The following is an 18,365-nucleotide window of genomic DNA, read 5'->3' on the forward strand; positions in this document are numbered from 1 at the left end:
TTGTATTGTAAACTGCACTGTGATCCTCAGAATAAGGTATAGAAACTTAACAGCAGCAACCACCTGGAAACTCAGATGTGATAAATACAGCACAGGAACAAAGTAACAAATAGACTCTTGTTTGTGTGATTCACATGAGGCCCTGACCCCATAATCACCACACACGGGACCTTCAGCTGACAGCTTGCCCAACCATTTTGTTCAGGACACAGGACTTCAAAATCACTGTGGGCAGTTTCAGTGGGAGAAGCCAGATGTGCTTCAAATGCAATACAATGGTACATTGGTTCTCAAACTTAATCCATTCTGGGAGTCCGTTTGACTCCCGAAACCGTCAGAAAATTAAGGCCCAGCTTCTGATTGGCTGCAGGAGCTTCCTGCAGTCAAGCAGAAACCACATCGGATGTTCGGGTTCCAAAAAACCGGAACGCTTACTTCCGGGTTTGTGGCATTTAGGTTCCAATTTGTTCGGGAGCCAAGCCGTTCAAGAACCAAGGTACCACTGTACTGGAGTTGCTGCTCTCCCCATGTTATACCAGGATAGTCTCAGGAGGCTTCACCGTTACTCACAACTAAAGTGCAGTAGTAACGTTTTAGCAAGAATTTATCTTCCATCTTAGTAAAGAATGGAAACATTGTTCCCTTTGAAACCCATGTGCTGTATGGAAACCAAATTGCTCAAGTGCTTGGACTATGGTAAAATCAGGAAGTAAATTTAATCCACTGACATAGTGCAGTATTCAGTCCTCAGTATTATGAACTTGTTCCTCACCTCCACCCTCAAAGAAATGAGAATTACTACAGTGCATGAAGTGCAGCTACATAGAGACAAAAGTGACTGAGGGCCATACTGAATGACACCCTGGCCTTCATTTTACAAGTTTCAATTTCTCTCTTTCCTCTTACTGGCTGCGTAACAGTAGGCATAGTCAAGGCTACTGCTATTCTTTTGCTTACAAAGTAGATTTCAACAAAATCAGTACTGAGAATATATTATGGTCATTTAAGACTGTAGTGTGATATCCAATCCTAGTCATAGAGCAGACTCATTGAAATCAATGAATTTAAGTCTACTTATTTCAATGGTTATACTCCAAATATGACTTCATTGGACATCATCTACAGCCTGTTCAAAACAAGGTTTAAATGCAAGTTAGTAATCCTAGAAGTTTCTTCCAACTGAAAGGACTAGAATGAAATATTAGACAGTCTTTCTGTTAAAATGACAATTTTATAAACGTAATTTAATAAATAAAGTGAAAAAATGCTAATAGGTGAATAACAACTCAAAGCCATATTGCTATCAAAATGTAGGACCTCTTTTCACATGCATTTGCTCTCTGAGAAAAATTAAGTGAATTTATGATCTGAACATCGACTCCCAGTACATTGCTCCTGACTTCATTCAGCATAATCTGGATTCTGCATAGGTTCAAAGAGACATAAAAGCTACTTTTTATTAAACACAACATGGTATGAACCTGCAATATATTTAAAAGTCAACTATCTTCCATTATTAGTTCACAAGTTTATTATGAAAAAATGCTGCAACACTCTTCTGCAGCAACATCTTACAGAAAAAAACCTGTTCTGTTCAAAATAACTCACTATGATGGACAAGTACACGGGACATTATATAGAGGGAAGTGTGAGGGAAGAATGTGGGGGAACCAAGTGCAGACAAAACAACCATACAATTAAATTAAACAGTTTTCCCTGGAAAAAAAATCAGAACACAAATAAGAAAATCAGTCTTGGTACTTATTTAAAATGTTCATTAAGCTTCAATGATAGTTTGCTATCCTTATCTACAGTCATGCTGGAAAGCTATAGCTAAATGGAAAGTTAATTGTTTTCACAAGGTGTTAAATGTCTACATCTTAATATTTGCAGTCTCCCAGAGAAAGCAAAAGTAACTACAAGTAGAGCTATGCCAGAAACTGGTTTCTTGACCAACAGTGTTGCTTCAGCATGCAATGAACTGGTTCATTCTAAAGTGGTCACAGTCGCTGACAGACAAGAGGCTTTGTATTTCAATATGGCACATCTTTTGGTCCATGTGAAAACAGGTTTCAATGTTAAATGTTTTCTGACATTTTGGAGTTACTGTTGCTCTTCCCATATCCTTTAGGTCAACACATGGTTCATGGCAATACTGTACAAGTGTAAAATCTCGTTACAGGAAGTAGTCTGGGGTGCGACGAGTAACATGTGGTTCACCTCTGCGTGGCGCTGGATCAAACTGCAAACTGAAAAAAACCCAACACTTTTAATATTTATGTGGTTTATGATATCCAACTAAAACACAGCAGACCCACTGAAATCAGTAGACTTACATCCACAGAATTCTGTTTGGCTACTCAGGGATAACATTAGATATCAGCCATAGCTTTTAAATTCTCTACATTATTCCAATTCATTCTGCGATCACGATTGTGGCTGTTTTTCCCTTACACTTCTAGATGTAGAAGACATCAGCCATCTCTAGAATGCATGTAATATGCATCAGTATTAACTTGTAGTTATATTCTACCAAGCTCTTCCTTTAGATCAATACAAATGGAGGATCAGTGTAAAACTGACATAGCACTTGAATATTTAACTGTGCTCTTTTGGGAGGAACAGCAAGATATAAATTTAAAAGACAAACTTCAGAAGCATTGCAATTTCCAGAGCTAAACCTTGATATAGACTGCAGAAAGATGAAATTATAGAGGAAGAGCCTGCCATTCATCTAGGAGTTCAATTAAAAATCTATGTAGCCCACCCTACTGTCTTATGGGCTAAGGAAGGTGACAGTGATAAGCATACAGATCCTTTGCTCAAAAGAAAATCTTGCTGCATCTTAAGGATAAATTAGAGAATGCATACTGTTGCAAAGAACAAAAGCAAACATCTCTTCAAATACCATTTTAAGTAGAGGAATTCAGCTTCCCCCAAAACTGACAACCAAGAGAGGCTATTAGTAAACACCCAAAGCAACTTCCTGAATCACTGGCACTTTAGGGTGAAGAGCAAGTAGTAATAATTTAATAATAAAAAATATATAAGAAGAAGCAGCAGCAGCAGCAGGTGCCCAGTATTACAATTTGTTACCCATAAGGTTAGTTTTATACTCTATCAGAAGGCTTTTAGGCAAGTTTTTAATATCTGATGTTTTATTCTGATTTTAATCTGCTGGGAGTCACCCAGAGTGGCTGGGGAAACCCAGCCAGATGGGCGGGGTATAAATAATAAATTATTATTATTATAAATTATTACTACAAATTCGCAGTTACAATTATATAGTAAAGCAAATTCTAACCAAAAAAGCCCACACACAGTATTCCACAACCACCCACATTTTTCCAAGTATACAATCAGGTAAGATTTGTCAACTTTACTCATCTTCAAACAGCCAGATAAGGCAATTTATGAACAGCATTCTAACTAGAATTATAAATGACATGTTTTGTTAGTTCTTATAGGAAAAATCTTTAAGCACTTACAATGAATATTTTAGAGTATCATCAAGTTCCATGATTGCAGCTTGGTTACCACACCGGTAGCAATAATTTGGAGCACTGAAAATGGTTACTACATTCCGATCATGACACCAATTGTAACCCTGAGGGGGGGGGGAGAACACAGATGCAAATCATTGTAACATGTCTCTCTACGGGGAGGGTAGTAACCTATAGTGGACAGAGCATCAGAATAAGATAAACAATTTATTACTCTAAATTACCACTTTTAGCCATTCATGTAAGAACTGACAACATAGGTACTTCCTATACAAAATCATATAAATTGATCTAACCCATTGTTATCTGCTTTGAAGAAGCTGCTCTCCAGGATCTCAGGCCTTCCCAATCATTCTATCAAATACCTTTTGTAATGGTTCTAGGGGTTGCTCGTGCGTAAGCCTGTGGCAACACCTGGCTGGGTTGCCTGAGTGAACCTTTCCTGTCCGGACAGCCACTCACCCATGGCTGTCTCAATCGCTGGCAGAATCCGTCAGTGGGCGTTTCTTAAACTTCTTCCAGCAAAGAAGTTCTTTGACGCCCAGTCTCCTCCTACTCTCCCTGCGCGGAAGCCTTCTGCGCAAGGAGGGCGTAGGCAGCGGAGGACCCTTCCTCTCCCCACTGGTCCCCGGCAAGGAGTCATGTGACCGCCTCTCTGATTCCCCCATCTGCCCCCCTTCTCCACTGGAGCTAAGCTGATTCCCTTCCCCAGAAGAGGGGCTGCCTCTTCCAATGCCGGGACGCTCTCTGGGATCCCTCTGGAGCTTGCTCTCTCCCTCCGGCACTGATGGCAGTTCCCTGACACCTTTTTAACAGGAATTAAACCTGGAAGCTTCTACATATAATAAACCAGCAATACCAATCAACAACGGCTTCTTCCTAATGAAACTGATCAATGTCAGCCTTAGCTGTCCATCTGTAGAGATAGAAAGCCCTTAGGGTTGAACATGAAGAAATAAAAGAGGTCAGTCAGTAGATGGCAGAACTTCTTACCCCACACCGCCCCCTGAAAAATATTTAGTATATAAAATCCTAGTGTCAGAGTTTAAATATTTGTACTGCAGTAATTTGTCATGGAATGACACAGTAAAATACAGGTCTAGGTGACAGGAGTCACTTACAGTGGAATAACAGAATCACAAGCCATTTTCATGGAAATAATTATGCCTTCAAGTCTATCCTGCAAGCTCATTTTTTTAACAAAAGGACAAGATATACAAGTTACTTTGCCACCACAGGCTTAACATGTCTTTATTTGTATGCCAAAGCTATCTGGTTATGCAGGGAGATTTTCACCTCAAGAAAGGAAACAACATAAAAAGTCTGGGGCTTACCTCCATTACCAACTGATGAGCTCTTGAGACCAGTGTAAGGCCATTAGCATGGTTGAAGGTTTCTGAAATATCTTGTCCAAAAGTATAACCAGCACCTCGAGGAGAAATGCCCCAGCCGCCACGATCATCTGGGTCTGACCACAGCAAATCACACATTGGACCCTAGGAAACATTTCAGCATCATTACACAGCCAAAAAAAAAAACCTGAAGAGGGCTAACACAGCCCCAAATTTTTAAGAAGAAATGTTTTAAGAGTAGCTGAATGACTACATTAACATGGTACTTTGAACCAATTTATTTGTTCCGCAAACCACCTGCACTGAGCTCCGTGGGGGAAAGAAGCATGCTCAACACTACGCTCCCAAACTGACATCAGTGCTAGGCAAAAACAAGATTATACTCTGCAGCATCTGAACACAGAATTGGTGATGCAGATGTTATTCGGTGCAAAAGATGGTCCTCCCAGCTTTTAAGAGTTATGTGGACCCCTAGTTTGCCTACTCTTAAGTTGAAGAACAATCTACTTGGAGATGTGTCATTTGTAATTAGCAAACAAATTTCCACCTTTTAACTAAGATTTAAGTGCTGTTTATAGTTTTATTGTTTGGATAAGGGAACAGGACAAGCAGTGCAAACATTTTTGGAGTTAGAGGTCATGTGGAAAAATAAGGTTTACTTTAACAATAGACTCCCTTATAACGCAGAAGAGGAATTGGGCATTAGTATGATTTCACACACTAACACAGCACAGAAATTGTAACACAAATTATAGTTACCTCATGTGGAACTTCTTGCAGACGATCAAGTGCTCTGATGTGATCCAGTGTATCTATAGATGGGGAAAGACCTCCATGTAGACAGAAAATCTGAAAGATAAATTCATTTGTTGGGACATGAATTAGATCCAAATACTATAGCTACAAGTGTTTTTCAAAGTTACAGATAGTTTCCCTAGGAAGAAAATCTGATAAAAAGGTAACAGATCTTCTACTCCACCTTCCTTCTCTGCTAATATTAGGAACACATCAGTATTTTCAACATACCTGTCCGTCCACCAAGGCAGTTAGAGGAAGATAGTCAAAAAGGTCTGTGAAGTATTTCCAGACATTTGCATTTCCATATTTCCTTAAACATTCATCATAGAAGCCATATACTTGTGTGATCTGTCTGCTTTCATGGTTCCCTCGAAGAATAGTGATGCGTTCACGATAACGGACCTATAAAACAAGATAGCTACTGTGACTAAACCAAGTATGTACTTCTCCAGCATTTCTATGAGCAGAAGTAAGCCGTAACTTATGGAGATTTTTTTATTATTATTATCATCATCATCATCATCATATCTGTACCCTGCCCATCCAAATAGGTTGCCCCAGCCACTCAAAAACATCTTAATACAGACATCACATTTTAATAAAACATATTTAATTTTGTGGTATATTTTCTGTGGTATAGTATATTTTTGCAGGATAAATCCCAAAATTAAACTTGGAGATAGATTCTTTTTCAGGTCTGGAATGAACTTCTCTATCCACTTCTGATGGAGATACAGACCCAAGAACACTGGAAGATTGAACAGATCTCTAAAGCAACACATTTAATATGTAGTCTCTTTGGGCAATACAATTGTGTTGCCTCCAACATCGTTTTTTTCATTAGTGTAGAACCTCCAACCCCAATGACTCAGTCATTATAATGTTCATTAGTACTGTAAGTCTTACAGCAATTCAGACTATACAGGCATTATATATTTCAATACCAACATTCATTTTAAAATATTACCTTGAGAGCTACCAGAAGTGTTACGGTTTCAACAGAGTAATATCCCCTGTCAACATAATCCCCCATAAATAAGTAATTTGTGTCTGGTGATTTTCCTCCAATTCTGAAAAGTTCCATGAGATCATGAAATTGTCCATGGACATCTCCACAAACTGTGACTGGACACCGTACTTCTTGCACATTTGATTCTTTTGTCAAGATTTCTTTAGCCTGCAGAAGGGGAAAAAATAGTTTTACATTAATTTGCAGAGATAATACTTGTTCATTTCTTTTTAAAGCATTCCACCTGCTCACCTTTCTTTAGTTACAAATATTTTTTTCCTTTTAAGAAGATACAGGATTTCATGAAGGGAACTCCATTAACAATGGTTCATCCAATTTTAAAAAAAAACCAATGCAGCCAGTGTACCTAGGAATAAACTTGCAACCAGATCTTATGTTCCATGTGCTGTATAAGGGAATTATTTTAGGACAGCAATCTCCAATGAAATAAATGAGGAAACAATTCCAGATGGGGGAGCTCCAAGCATGCACTTTACCCAGAATAAATTGCTGGGTTAAGGTGAAGCAGCAATCTTCTGGGAACCCTAACTTTCTGGGCCTCAAGTTGCAGAAAAGCCTTAATTTGACCACAAAAGGTTACAACATCCTCAATGATCCTAATTAGTCATATTTTGATAGACGCCAGGCCCCTAACAGACTACCCAATAGTACAATATGATTAGACACCTTACCACAATCCTATACAGTGGAACCTCGGGTTAGGTTCTGGAGGTCTGTTCTTAACCTGAAACTGTTCTTAACCTAAATCACCACTTTAGCTATAATGGGGTCTCCCACTGCAGCCGCTGCATGATTTCTGTTCCCATCCTGAAGCAAAGTTCTTAACCCGAGGTACTATTTCTGGGTTAGTGGACTCTGTAACCAGAAGCGTATGTAACCCAAGGTACCACTGTACTATACTGAAAATACTTGTTGACAAACAAATGATCTTTGGAACTTGTTTTTTTATACATCAGCAGATAAACACTACTGTTCTATCTAATTACTTAATTCATATTACCTAGTTTTTTACTTAAGATTATCCAGTTTTCCAATTCCTTTTTCCTGATAAGATCAATCCCATGTGTGTAATTATTGTCAGACAATTATTGTCAGACAATGGGACGCGGGTGGTGCTGTGAGTTAAACCACAGAGCCTAGGGCTTGCCGATCAGAAGGTCGGCGGTTCGAAATCCCCGCGACGGGGTGAGCTCCCGTTGCTCGGTCCCTGCTCCTGCCAACCTAGCAGTTTGAAATCACGTCAAAGTGCAAGTAGATCAATAGGTAAGGTAAATGGCGGGAAGGTAAATGGTTTGCCAGAAGTGGCTTAGTCATACTGGCCACATGACCTGGAAGCTGTACACTGACTCCTTCAGCCTGTAAAGCGAGATGAGCGCCGCAACCTTAAGAGTCGCCTGCAACTGGACCTAACGGTCAGGGGTCCCTTTACCTTTAATGCTGCGCTGCATGAACCAACAGTCTGATTCAGTATAAAAGGAAGCTCCCTATGTTCCTAGTGCTATATTCCCACTTTGAAAAAAGAAGTGGCACTGAAAGTATTGCCTTCTTGTAGCATTTTTACCATGTGAAAATGGGTATGCAGTAAATATCATAAATGATTTATCTGCCCAGAAGCTATCCAGAAAATTGTAATGTAAGAGTTGTTCAGGCTGACAGAAATGCTTTCCAGCACCTTGTTAAAAGAAACTCCATCAAGGAACTACACATTCAGAGCTCAAGTTTTGCTTGGCTTCTCTCTCTAAACATTGTATCGCTTTGGATCAAAAGGCAGAATGAGTAGCAGTACTCAAGGGTACTAGATGACACACTAAGCTCCAAGGCACACACAGGCTCATCAACCAGAGAGTCACTACTATTTATTTTCTCCCAGTTGTACAAGTGCCACCACCAAACCTCCCTATACCACCACAACCATCATGGCACAAATCAGGCTCAATTTTTTTGAAGGGAATAGTCTACGACTTCTGTGCCACTGATGGTGACGGTGTCACCAAAGTTTGAAACCACAATAATTTTTACAACCTCCTGTTAGACCTGGGCCAAAAGAACAATGTTGGGACAAAGGAAGAAGTGTTCAAGCAGCAGATATTCACTTGCCATAATGGACTGGGATTCCTCCAGTCCTGACTAGTCAAATTCCAGGCTTCATGCAGTAACAATGCCTCTACCTCATTAGACAAATCCACTCAGTGATGAGTTTTCTAGAATATTCTGAATTGAATTTTTTCCAGAAAATCTTGTTCTGGCCTAAATCAACTGAGATTCAATTTAACATGCTAAAAGGGTATTTACATTTAATACACGATAGATTAATTTTAAATGCTGCATGAAGGTCTGAAATCTTTTCCAACAGCTAAGAGAGGCAGAGGTGAATGTACAATATTGTATTACGTGATCCCACTGAGATCCCAAGATGAAATTTTGCAGGTGGCTCTTAGAAATATTAAATAGCCAATACAATTTTTTGGAAATTTTAAATCATTTTTATTCACTTTTTAAAATTTTCAATTTTGTAATTGAAATTTTAAAGTAAGTCCATCATGTGATATATTGTATTAAAGCCCATGAAGTTCTGAAAAGATTGATGTTTTTGGTTTTGATGTATCTCAATTACGGACTGAGCTTTTAAGGTTTATGTGTAGGCCAAAATTGTCATTTTGGAAATTTCAAACCCTTATAACTCACAAACAGGATGAGATAAATAATGAACATTTTAGATGTAAACTTAGTTTTGATCATTCAATAAGTGTACAAAATATTAAGAAAATTGGATGACATGAGGTAAAAAAAGTTGGATCACTTGATATGGAATGACCCAGAAGATATGGTACTGAGCCAGCTGCATCAAACTATTTCTAAATAATCCTTTACATGCAATAGCCCAGGACACACTGAATCATGAATAATTTTCTTCCATTTTAAAGAAAAGCCTTCCTACACTCCAAAGGCCTTGAGCCAATTCACTTAGTGACTCAACTGTGGACTCCTGAATGACCTTAACTTGGGTTTATATTCTGAAGTGCTTGTTGGTCAGGCTCTTTATATTCACTGAATTAAATACTGCACCTGTGATGCAAACAAGTTCTGCAGCCACCAAATCTGTCTCTCTACTCCCCGAGGACACTTCACTTACACCCTGTTGTCCATTTTCTCATATACACCTCCCATGAACCATTTATATGGGTTCAAGAAAGGTGAACAGTGAGGAAAACCCTGTCAATACATTTAATATTTTCCTGAGATCATACTGGGGGTTGAACAACAATCTGCAGGAATGGCCCTGTTCTCCAATCATATCACCTACCAAGTGTGTGTGTCTTTTAGCATTAGTGGAAATATTAATATTGGTCACCAATATTGAAAAGAAGAGTGAAAAATAACTTATCTTCTTGAAGGCAGGCACTCCTTCAAAGTGAAACATACCTTTCCTGCTAAACAGAAGTTTAGCACATTCATTCTCAAAGGGATGAGGCTTGATAATTCAGAGTATTTTTAGGAAATTTAGCTTGCATTTTAGTGTTTCCCAACATCAAACATTACTTGGGGACCTGTCCTGGTTGAGTATAGAAATCAGTATTTCACACTGGTTACCAAGCAAAAGCTATCTCTATGCTATCATACCAACTATGGAACTCTCAAGTTTGATGAATTATCCTTTTGTAATGTTTGTTAAAAGCCTGGGAGCTCCACTATCAGATCAGAAATGTTGTTTCTGCCACTTCCGGTAGTCTCATCTCTAATGTTAACTGCTCTAAAAACTAAAGGAGAGGGGAGAGAGGAGAGGGAAGAGGGAAGAGAGGCCCTACATACATTTTCTAAACCACATCCATCAGTTTTGTATTCTTGTTATAAAAAAGCACGCCTAGACGTTCTGTTGTTGTGTCCATAACCTAGGTTTAAGGTGCCATTTAGCTCCTAGCTTTCATATCTCAGTTTCTAGAACTGGGTACACCCTAGAAGACTTAGGCCTGCTTAAGACCATACTTTTTAAAGACAAAAAGCAAATTATTTCTCTTTTAAGAATTTTCTTGAACCGCATTGGGTACCATATCCATCAAGGCAGCTGTCTTTATCTTTGATTTTTTTCTACAGCTGTAATTGATCTACTCTTTGACAACTGCTTACCATCATATAATTTATACAGGATTCCATCACATCTCCAATGCTTTTCAACATTTACATGAAATGCTGAGAGAAGTCATACAAGGGTTCACCAGTATGTCAATGACATCCAACTCTACTTCTCATTTTTAGGATTGTTAGGTGAGGCACTGAAGTGTTGAACCAGTAAGATGGTGATAGCTAGATGAGTGCACATAAATAGAAACTTGATCCTAACAAAATAGAGGTGCTGTGGGTACATAGCTTGTCTGCTCAGGAGAGTCTAATCAGTTCTAGACATCATTCCACGCCCATTATGGATCAGGCTTGCTGTCTGGAGTGCTCCTAGATCCAGCTTTGTCATTGGAGGCCCAAGTAGCTTTTGTGACACACAGCATTTTTTTATCAAGCCAAGGTTGATACGCCTGCTGTAGCCAATCCTAGATTGGCCTAGACCAGAGGTTTTCAACCTTTTTGGGTCCACAGCTCCCTTGGCCAACTACATTCTTTCCTCGCACCCCTGAGCTCAGAGCCTCAGCAGCCCAGAGCCAGCAGCCCCTCACCTTCCCAAACACCCTCCCTGGTAGAGTGTTCTCTCAGCCTCCTCTCCTCTCCCCTCTTCTTGGGCCTCCTCTGGACAGCCGCTGCTGCCGCTCCTGGTCTTGTGTACTGCCCACCCTGCCCCAAAGAGACGTGCCTCCTCACACTGCCCCACAGGGGCCTGGGAAGCACCCTCTGGCCAGTCCCAGAGGCACCATTCGCCTAGGGAGCTTGTAGCCAGGGCTGCTGCAACAAATAGCCACCACAAGCCTTTGAGAAGCAGAGATGCAAGAGGGCATCAGAGAAGGGAGGGAAGGAAAGAGTGACAGAGGCCTGTGTTGCCAGTGGCACCACTGACCATCATTCAAGGCACCCCAGGATGCCACAGCACAGTGGTTGAAAACCACTGCCCTAGACAGTTATCCATGCTTGGGGGGAGGGATTCAGATTGTTAAAGTGCTATGCGTGGGGCTACCTCTGAACACTGACCAGAAGCTATAGTTTAGCCACTAGATTGTTAACTAGGATAGTACCTTGGGGTAATATAAAATGAGTCAACATGGATTTCAGCCGTATAAGTACAGTTCTTAGGATGCAGCCTATTGCACTTCTCACAATGAGGTCACAAGGAAAAGGTTTTGATTGTTGCTAAAACTGGTTAAATAATAAAGTTTTTACCGCTGGCTATTCACTACCCTATCTTCTGCCAGGCTGGATAAGAGCCTGTGCCTGCAAAAGTAAATCAGTTGAATTGTGTTCCTAAAAAATTATGCAGGATAACAAGATCCAAATTTACCTCCCCAATACTTTTTCTTTCAGATAAAGCCAATCTTTCAACTTTAATGCCAGCCTCCAACCCAACATCACAGAAAACAGAGCCAAGTTCTCTGCTGTAGCCATCAAAACCAGCCCAAAATTATTAGAAGCATTCAAAATGTCTGCATTTTTAACGATTTCTGATTGTTAAGTTTGTTATATTCTCTTAAAAGATATAGTTTGTGTGCATGTATGCTGTTGTTCTGCTACTGTTGCATTGATAACCCTATACTGTATTTTATGTTTATAGTCTGCAGACCAAATGAAGTGGAACTTGCTAGCTTAAAACAATGGTCAAAAAGCTTCATTAATTCTTATGAGAATACTGTATTATAAACTCCTTTCCAGCAGGTTCCTATTAGCATTCAATTTAGTTCTGAGTTTTAGGTCCAGTTCTTGATTGCTTTTCTATTACTGAAGTACTTGAACTAAAAAGGCAATTAGGACCAGCTACAGCTTTGGAGATAGGTGAAAAGCAAGAAGCTTGGGGAAGGCAGGTTGGTTTCTCTTGCTATCAACCTATCAAATAGGAAGGAGCAGCATGTAGAAGTATTTTTGTATATTTCCAATATCTGTGTCAGTGGGTGATATTTCCTGCTGTCATTTCTTTAGGAGTCCAACAGGCAAAACCAGATAACAAGGCAAATTTAATCTCATTACCTCAAAACACCCCAGTTACTTATCTAGACTCACCTCTTAAGCACTTTGCCTTAGATTTCTGACTGTTCTTTACACTAAAGGTGATTCCTCCTACACCCATCTGTTATTCTTTGCCTTGACTGCAATATATGCTGATTATACTGAAAGTGATCTTTTCTTCTCTCTGCAGAATAAAAAATGTTTCAAGCACACTTTTACCTATCAATAAGAAATGTATTTCTAAATGATCATAATAAAGCACTTCTCCCTAAATGTTTGCTTTCCACCAAACAAACCTGTTTATTGAGAAGCCTACCTTCCAGACCAACTGAATTTTCGACAATTGATAAGTGCCAAACTATGTTCCTTAGAAGCTGTGTGGCCATACACATTTCACTTAAACAAAGAAATCATTCCCCACTAATAACAAACTCAAGTGGCTTACGCAAACAGGATAACAGAGGAAGGTATCAGAAAAGTCAGGCACAGAGGTTTTCAGAAATACCCCCCAAAATTAAGGGGCAACCTTAAAAATAGCCCCATGAGCACTGGGCATGCTCTACCTGCCATCAGATAATATTAAATGCTAATTGGAAAAGGAAAAGATGCAGAAGACAGAATGCAATGCTCTGCTTGGAGGGAGGAAATTGGTGGCTGAAGGACACACACAAATTTTATTAGTGCTCTCACTTGGGTTCACCAATGCATATTCCTTATTTGTTTGGGAGAAATTATAATTGGGAGAAATTGGGACTTATTTATAAGGGCGGGGGGGACTAGGGTAAACCAGAGGGAAAAGATTTTATTTCTGTACTTTTCACAAGCTGTCAGCTAGTTTTGCCCCAGAAGCCTTGTCAACCATGAAATATGGTTAACAACAGAAAACTGAAGTATGTTTCTAGTGCCACAGTTAACAAACTTCCCTTGGTACTAACTTTAAGAAGCACTCCAGATAACAAGGGATAATAAAAAGAAAAGCTAAAAATGCCAAGACAACTCTTTCAACCATTACTTATGTTTTCACATTGGCACCAGTCATTTGAAGAAAGAACATCTATGAGACTTCCATGCATTTCAATTTTCTTGTATTTCAGCACAGTAAAGACATGTTTATACACTACTGTATCGTTGCAAGAACTTCTTTGTCTCAAACCCTAGTCACATCCACCTCAGCAGCAGAAAATGCTGCAAAAAGTGAAAGGATTTACAATCTACAAATTAAATGCATGTTGCACCCACAAGTTACTATTGTCTAGTACAGCTCTGTGTCACTGCTTGCTCTCCTCTGACTGCCCCAGGTTATATACATACAGTAGGAAACTGGGTAGCTCCAGGAATGTAGAGGAAGAATTTGCTTGCCATTTTAGAAACCAAACCAGTTAAGACCACAAAAAATCCAATTTTCCCAGACTGAAGAAATAAGTGACTCCACAAACTAGCATTTCACAATACACACACGAGAAGCTATGGGTATCTGATTCTTCTGGGTACTTTGCACAGGACAAATGAACTCACACTGTAAACAGCAAGTGACAGCACAAGGTTGAATTCAACAGGCAGAAGCTGGGGACTGGAAGAGTAGCACAGGACTTGTCTTTGTACATTAGTATGAGGCCATACTGTATGATATATTCTGCTTCCCAAATCATTACAGTCTGAACAGCAGTGAATTCCCACAATTCTATTTTCTGTATAGATAGCACTGGAATACTGTAGACTTGATTTCGACTTCATATGGGACTATAATATGCTACCACAGCAGCTAAGTTGTACAGAAACAAGAACCCCAATAGTTAACTCGGCCAACACGGCTCATGCTCAACATGTTGCTAATTAGCAATACTTTTACAAGCAGTTTTACACCTCAACCCCAAGCAGAGGCATTTAAAAGTACCTTACACAGATGCCAATGAAACCTGCAACTAAGTGTGCTCAGGCGAACTGCCACACAAGAAAATACAGTAAGCAGAAATAAATTCTAAGAATTCCAATGAAAACTTGTCAGTCCAATGTACTAGTAACTACCCTGATTATGTAAACTTCCAATAATAAAATTTACCTGAAATATATTAGGAAATTCAAACCTTCATATCTTAACATGCCAGGTTAATGTGATGTCATTTAGTATTTGGCATACTTACACTGAGGCAAGTTTGTCAATCCCTTCCCCATTAAAAAAATTCATTATGTCCATGGAATTAAGATAAATATAGCATTGAATTTTTTAAAGTACTAAGGTGAAATAATTTGACAATAATTATTCAGTTACTGCATGCAACAATACAAAACAACCCTACACAAAGATTGGATACTTTGCCACTTTTATCCCCCTTATTCTCCCCCTCTCTCCTTATTAACTATTCCCAACTGCTACCCATTCATGCTTAACCACCCAGATAGTGTTCAAGTGACCAGATCGTCCCTTCCCTAACACAAAGCAGCAGAACAAGGCTTGGTGATAAGCGACCCAAACAAAAAAGTGTGCCTGTGCAAAGTACATTGACGTCTTGTCAAGATTTTCTTTTCGCCAGGATCTTGCTGCCGCCCCCCACAGAAAGAGAAGGCTTTGCCCGCTAAGAAGCGCAAGGGGGTTTCTATCAGCACAGTAATGCACTGTGTATTTTCAGCGAAAGGCGCCATTTTAAGAGTCAGCGGAAAAAAGGAGGAGCGGAGGAACTAGATAGAGAAGCGGTCGATGCGACAGGGGGCGCAGGGCTGCCGGGGGGGGGGACCGATCCTCTCGTCCGGTCATGGGGCAAAATACCCCCTTCCAGATCGGGAGGGGGTGGGAGGATAGAGAGGGGAGGCAGCGCTGGCGACGGCCTTTCCCCCCAAAGACTGCACCTGCCCGAGGGACACACCCCGCTCGCTACCCGCCCTTCCTGCCCCCTTCAGCGGAGTCCCCACGACTAGCAGCAGCTCGAGGCAGAAGCTGCTATTCATCCACTGTGGGGCTCCCCCCTCCCCACAATCCCCATCCGTTTTCGGCCTTTCCGGCCCTTCCACCGCGACGGTGCCTCTTGCGCCAATTGCGGAACCCCTGCGCTGGGATGGGGGGACTGTCCTGCCCCCCATCTCGATCCTCACCCCAAAGGTCGCCTAAGCAGACCTTCCTCCCTCGCCTCTCTCCCTCCGAGGAAGGACCCCCCACCCCGCTCTCCTCGCTCCCTCCCTCCCTCCACCTGAGCACTCTTCCCGGGTGAACGTTCCCCGGCACTCCCTTTCCAAGCAGCGGCCTCGGTTTCCCGCCTCCGCTCGTCCCTTCTGCCGCCGCCCCCGGCAGGGTCCCCTCCCCCCGTCTCCCTCGGAGGCGCCGCTGGCTACCCACCTTCTCGCAGAGGCTCTTCACCTGGCCCTCGGAGAGCTGCTTGCACTCGTTCAGCTGCTCCACCCACTGGTCGAGCTCCTTGGTGAAGACCTTCTCCTCCATCCTCGCTGCTCGCCCAGCCGCCGCCGCCGCTCTTTCCCCCGCTTCCTCCTCCTCCCTTCCTCCCTCCTTCTGCCTCTCGCCGGCACCCGCCGCCCCAGCCCAGCCCCCGCCGCCGTCCTCCTCCTTCTCCTCCCCCTCCGCACAGAGACTGCACTGCCTCTCGCTGGGAAAGAAACGACGAGCGGAGGAGCAGGGAAGGAGAGAGAGAGGCAGGAAGGGCCGGATCCGTCCCTCAGAGGCGGCGAGAGGAGCAGCAGTAATGTGGCGGAGGCGGCGGATGCTACTCGGAAGCTCGCTGGTTCTCTCCCCTCCGTGTAATGGCTGCCGCGCCTTGACGTCACCCGGCCACGGTTCCCACCCTCCTCCTCCTCCTCCTCCTCCTCGGAATAGGCAAAAGGGAAGAGCCTCGCGCCTGCTCGAGAAGAGGAGTTGCGCATGCGTCAGGGGGCCTCTCTACGGGCGGTTGTAATAGCGAGGGAGGGTAGGGCCGCCTTAAGGAACCTGCGCGCGCCGCTGGGAGCAGGCGCAGAAGCGCCAGGCGTCGGTGCTTAGCCTCGCCTATTGCACGTTCCTCGGGGCGGGGGCATTGTGGGATTCTGTGGCGGACGGGGCGAGTTTATTTGACAAGAGGGGTGATTTGGGGTGGAGAGGAGAGACCGCTAAAAATTTAAATCCATAGGGTCACCATAGAAACGCAGGGGTTGTTTTTTATTTTTGCTGAGCGCTGGCTCCATGGGGGCGTTGCTAAGAAGAGAACTTCTTAGCAAGTTTGGCGCACCCCCTATGTACTGCTGCTGCCTAGTGACTTCCTCTTCTCATATTGTGGGCAGGGCGGCCAGGGATTGGTGGTGGTGTCTAGGAGCAGACACGCACCGCCCTCACGAAGGGCAGTCAGGGACTCCGTTCTCTTCCTTGCATTCATAGAATTGCAGAGTTGAAAGAGACTCCGAGGGTCGTCTGGTCCAATCCCCTGCAATGCAGGCATCTCAACTAAAGCATCCATGGCAGATGGCCATCCAAGCTCTGCTTACAAATCTCCAACAAAGGAGAGTCCACCACCACCCGAGGGAGTCTGTTTCACTGTCAAACAGCTCTTACTGTTGGAAAGTTCTTGGGTAAAAAACAACTCGTAACCTGTTGGTTTTCCAGCTCTTAACACAGCAGTTTTCGTTCTTCAAAAGTCAAGCAAGATTCCGTTGGAAACATCAGACTGTAAAATCTGTTTGTCTGAACAATGTTGATGTAAATGTAAATCTAAGGCCCTAGATATGAGACTCCGCACAAGTACTGACTGCTCTATGAATATCAGGTGGTGTTTGTAAAATATCAGGCCAAAAGAGAACTTTTCTTGATATAATTGCAGTTGTTGAGAAGCATTATTTCCTATCAATACTAGTCCCTTCCTTAGAAGCTTGAAAGACCTGTTTTACCTGCTGTACATTCTTGCAGAATTTGCTGTAGCAAAAATGCTTTCTACAGGAATCCAACTTGTTGCATAATCACCAATGGCTATTGCTTACCACACCATTGGTTTTACTTTATGGCACAATATTTGAGGGGTGTTCGCATGTTACATTCAACAAGTGTACAATCCATGCACTTGTGTACATAAAAAGTAGTACATTATGTGTAATGTTTGATAACTATAAGTTTATCCAGCAATGGCTGAGCAGTCCAAATGAACCAGTATACTCTGTCACGCAAACAGTTGTACGTGTATAAAGATAGTTTGTACCAGTGTTCAGTATAATGTGAACAGCCCTATGATTGACTTTTGCCTCTCTATTTATTTAATTTTTCACCCTAGAATCCTTGGCTTGTGTTATTAGGCAAGACCCTTGGATTCAGGGTGTTAAAGACAAAAGGAAATAAAACCAAAATGCTCTTGTACTGTATGTGAATAGCACCTTCCCATGATAACTGCAAGTGCTAAAATTGTTACCGTGAAAAGTCTCTAGACAATTAAAATGCCTATATTACTCCTAAACTAATGGGATTCTGATATATTCTCCCCCATAATTTTTTTAACATGTAGGTGAAGTGTTTAGAAAATTCTTGTGCACAGCTTTGTGCAGCTCACACTCAAACCCAAAATTCCAGTTGTCATAGAATTTTAGTGTTGGGAGGGACCTAGAGGGGCAGCTAGTCCAACCCCC

At 41.8% G+C, this 18,365-nt stretch overlaps 1 protein-coding gene across 3 annotated transcripts; it reads right to left on the bottom strand.

Moving 5' to 3' along the window:
* Positions 1-1,513: 1,513 nt before the first annotated feature.
* Positions 1,514-16,582, bottom strand: PPP2CA (protein phosphatase 2 catalytic subunit alpha). Of its 3 annotated transcripts, XM_083488239.1 has the most exons (8): positions 16,108-16,255; positions 12,834-12,963; positions 6,621-6,830; positions 5,882-6,055; positions 5,615-5,704; positions 4,838-4,999; positions 3,489-3,607; positions 1,514-2,249 (listed from the first exon to the last, which is right to left on the bottom strand). In XM_083488239.1, the coding sequence occupies exons 3-8, from the start codon at positions 6,735-6,737 to the stop codon at positions 2,177-2,179; spliced, it is 735 nt and encodes a 244-aa protein (XP_083344365.1). In that variant the 5' UTR covers positions 6,738-6,830; positions 12,834-12,963; positions 16,108-16,255; the 3' UTR covers positions 1,514-2,176. The 3 variants fall into 3 exon arrangements, 2 of the variants coding, with proteins under 2 accessions (XP_083344365.1, XP_083344364.1); XR_014522217.1 differs by lacking the exon at positions 12,834-12,963 and having other exon boundaries at positions 3,489-3,882; positions 4,309-4,999; positions 16,108-16,555; XM_083488238.1 differs by lacking the exon at positions 12,834-12,963 and having other exon boundaries at positions 16,108-16,582.
* Between the last annotated feature and the right edge of the window lie 1,783 nt (positions 16,583-18,365).

This window comes from Podarcis liolepis, assembly GCF_965112155.1.
Source record: "Podarcis liolepis genome assembly, chromosome: 2".
In the NCBI taxonomy this organism is placed as follows: domain Eukaryota; kingdom Metazoa; phylum Chordata; class Lepidosauria; order Squamata; family Lacertidae; genus Podarcis; species Podarcis liolepis.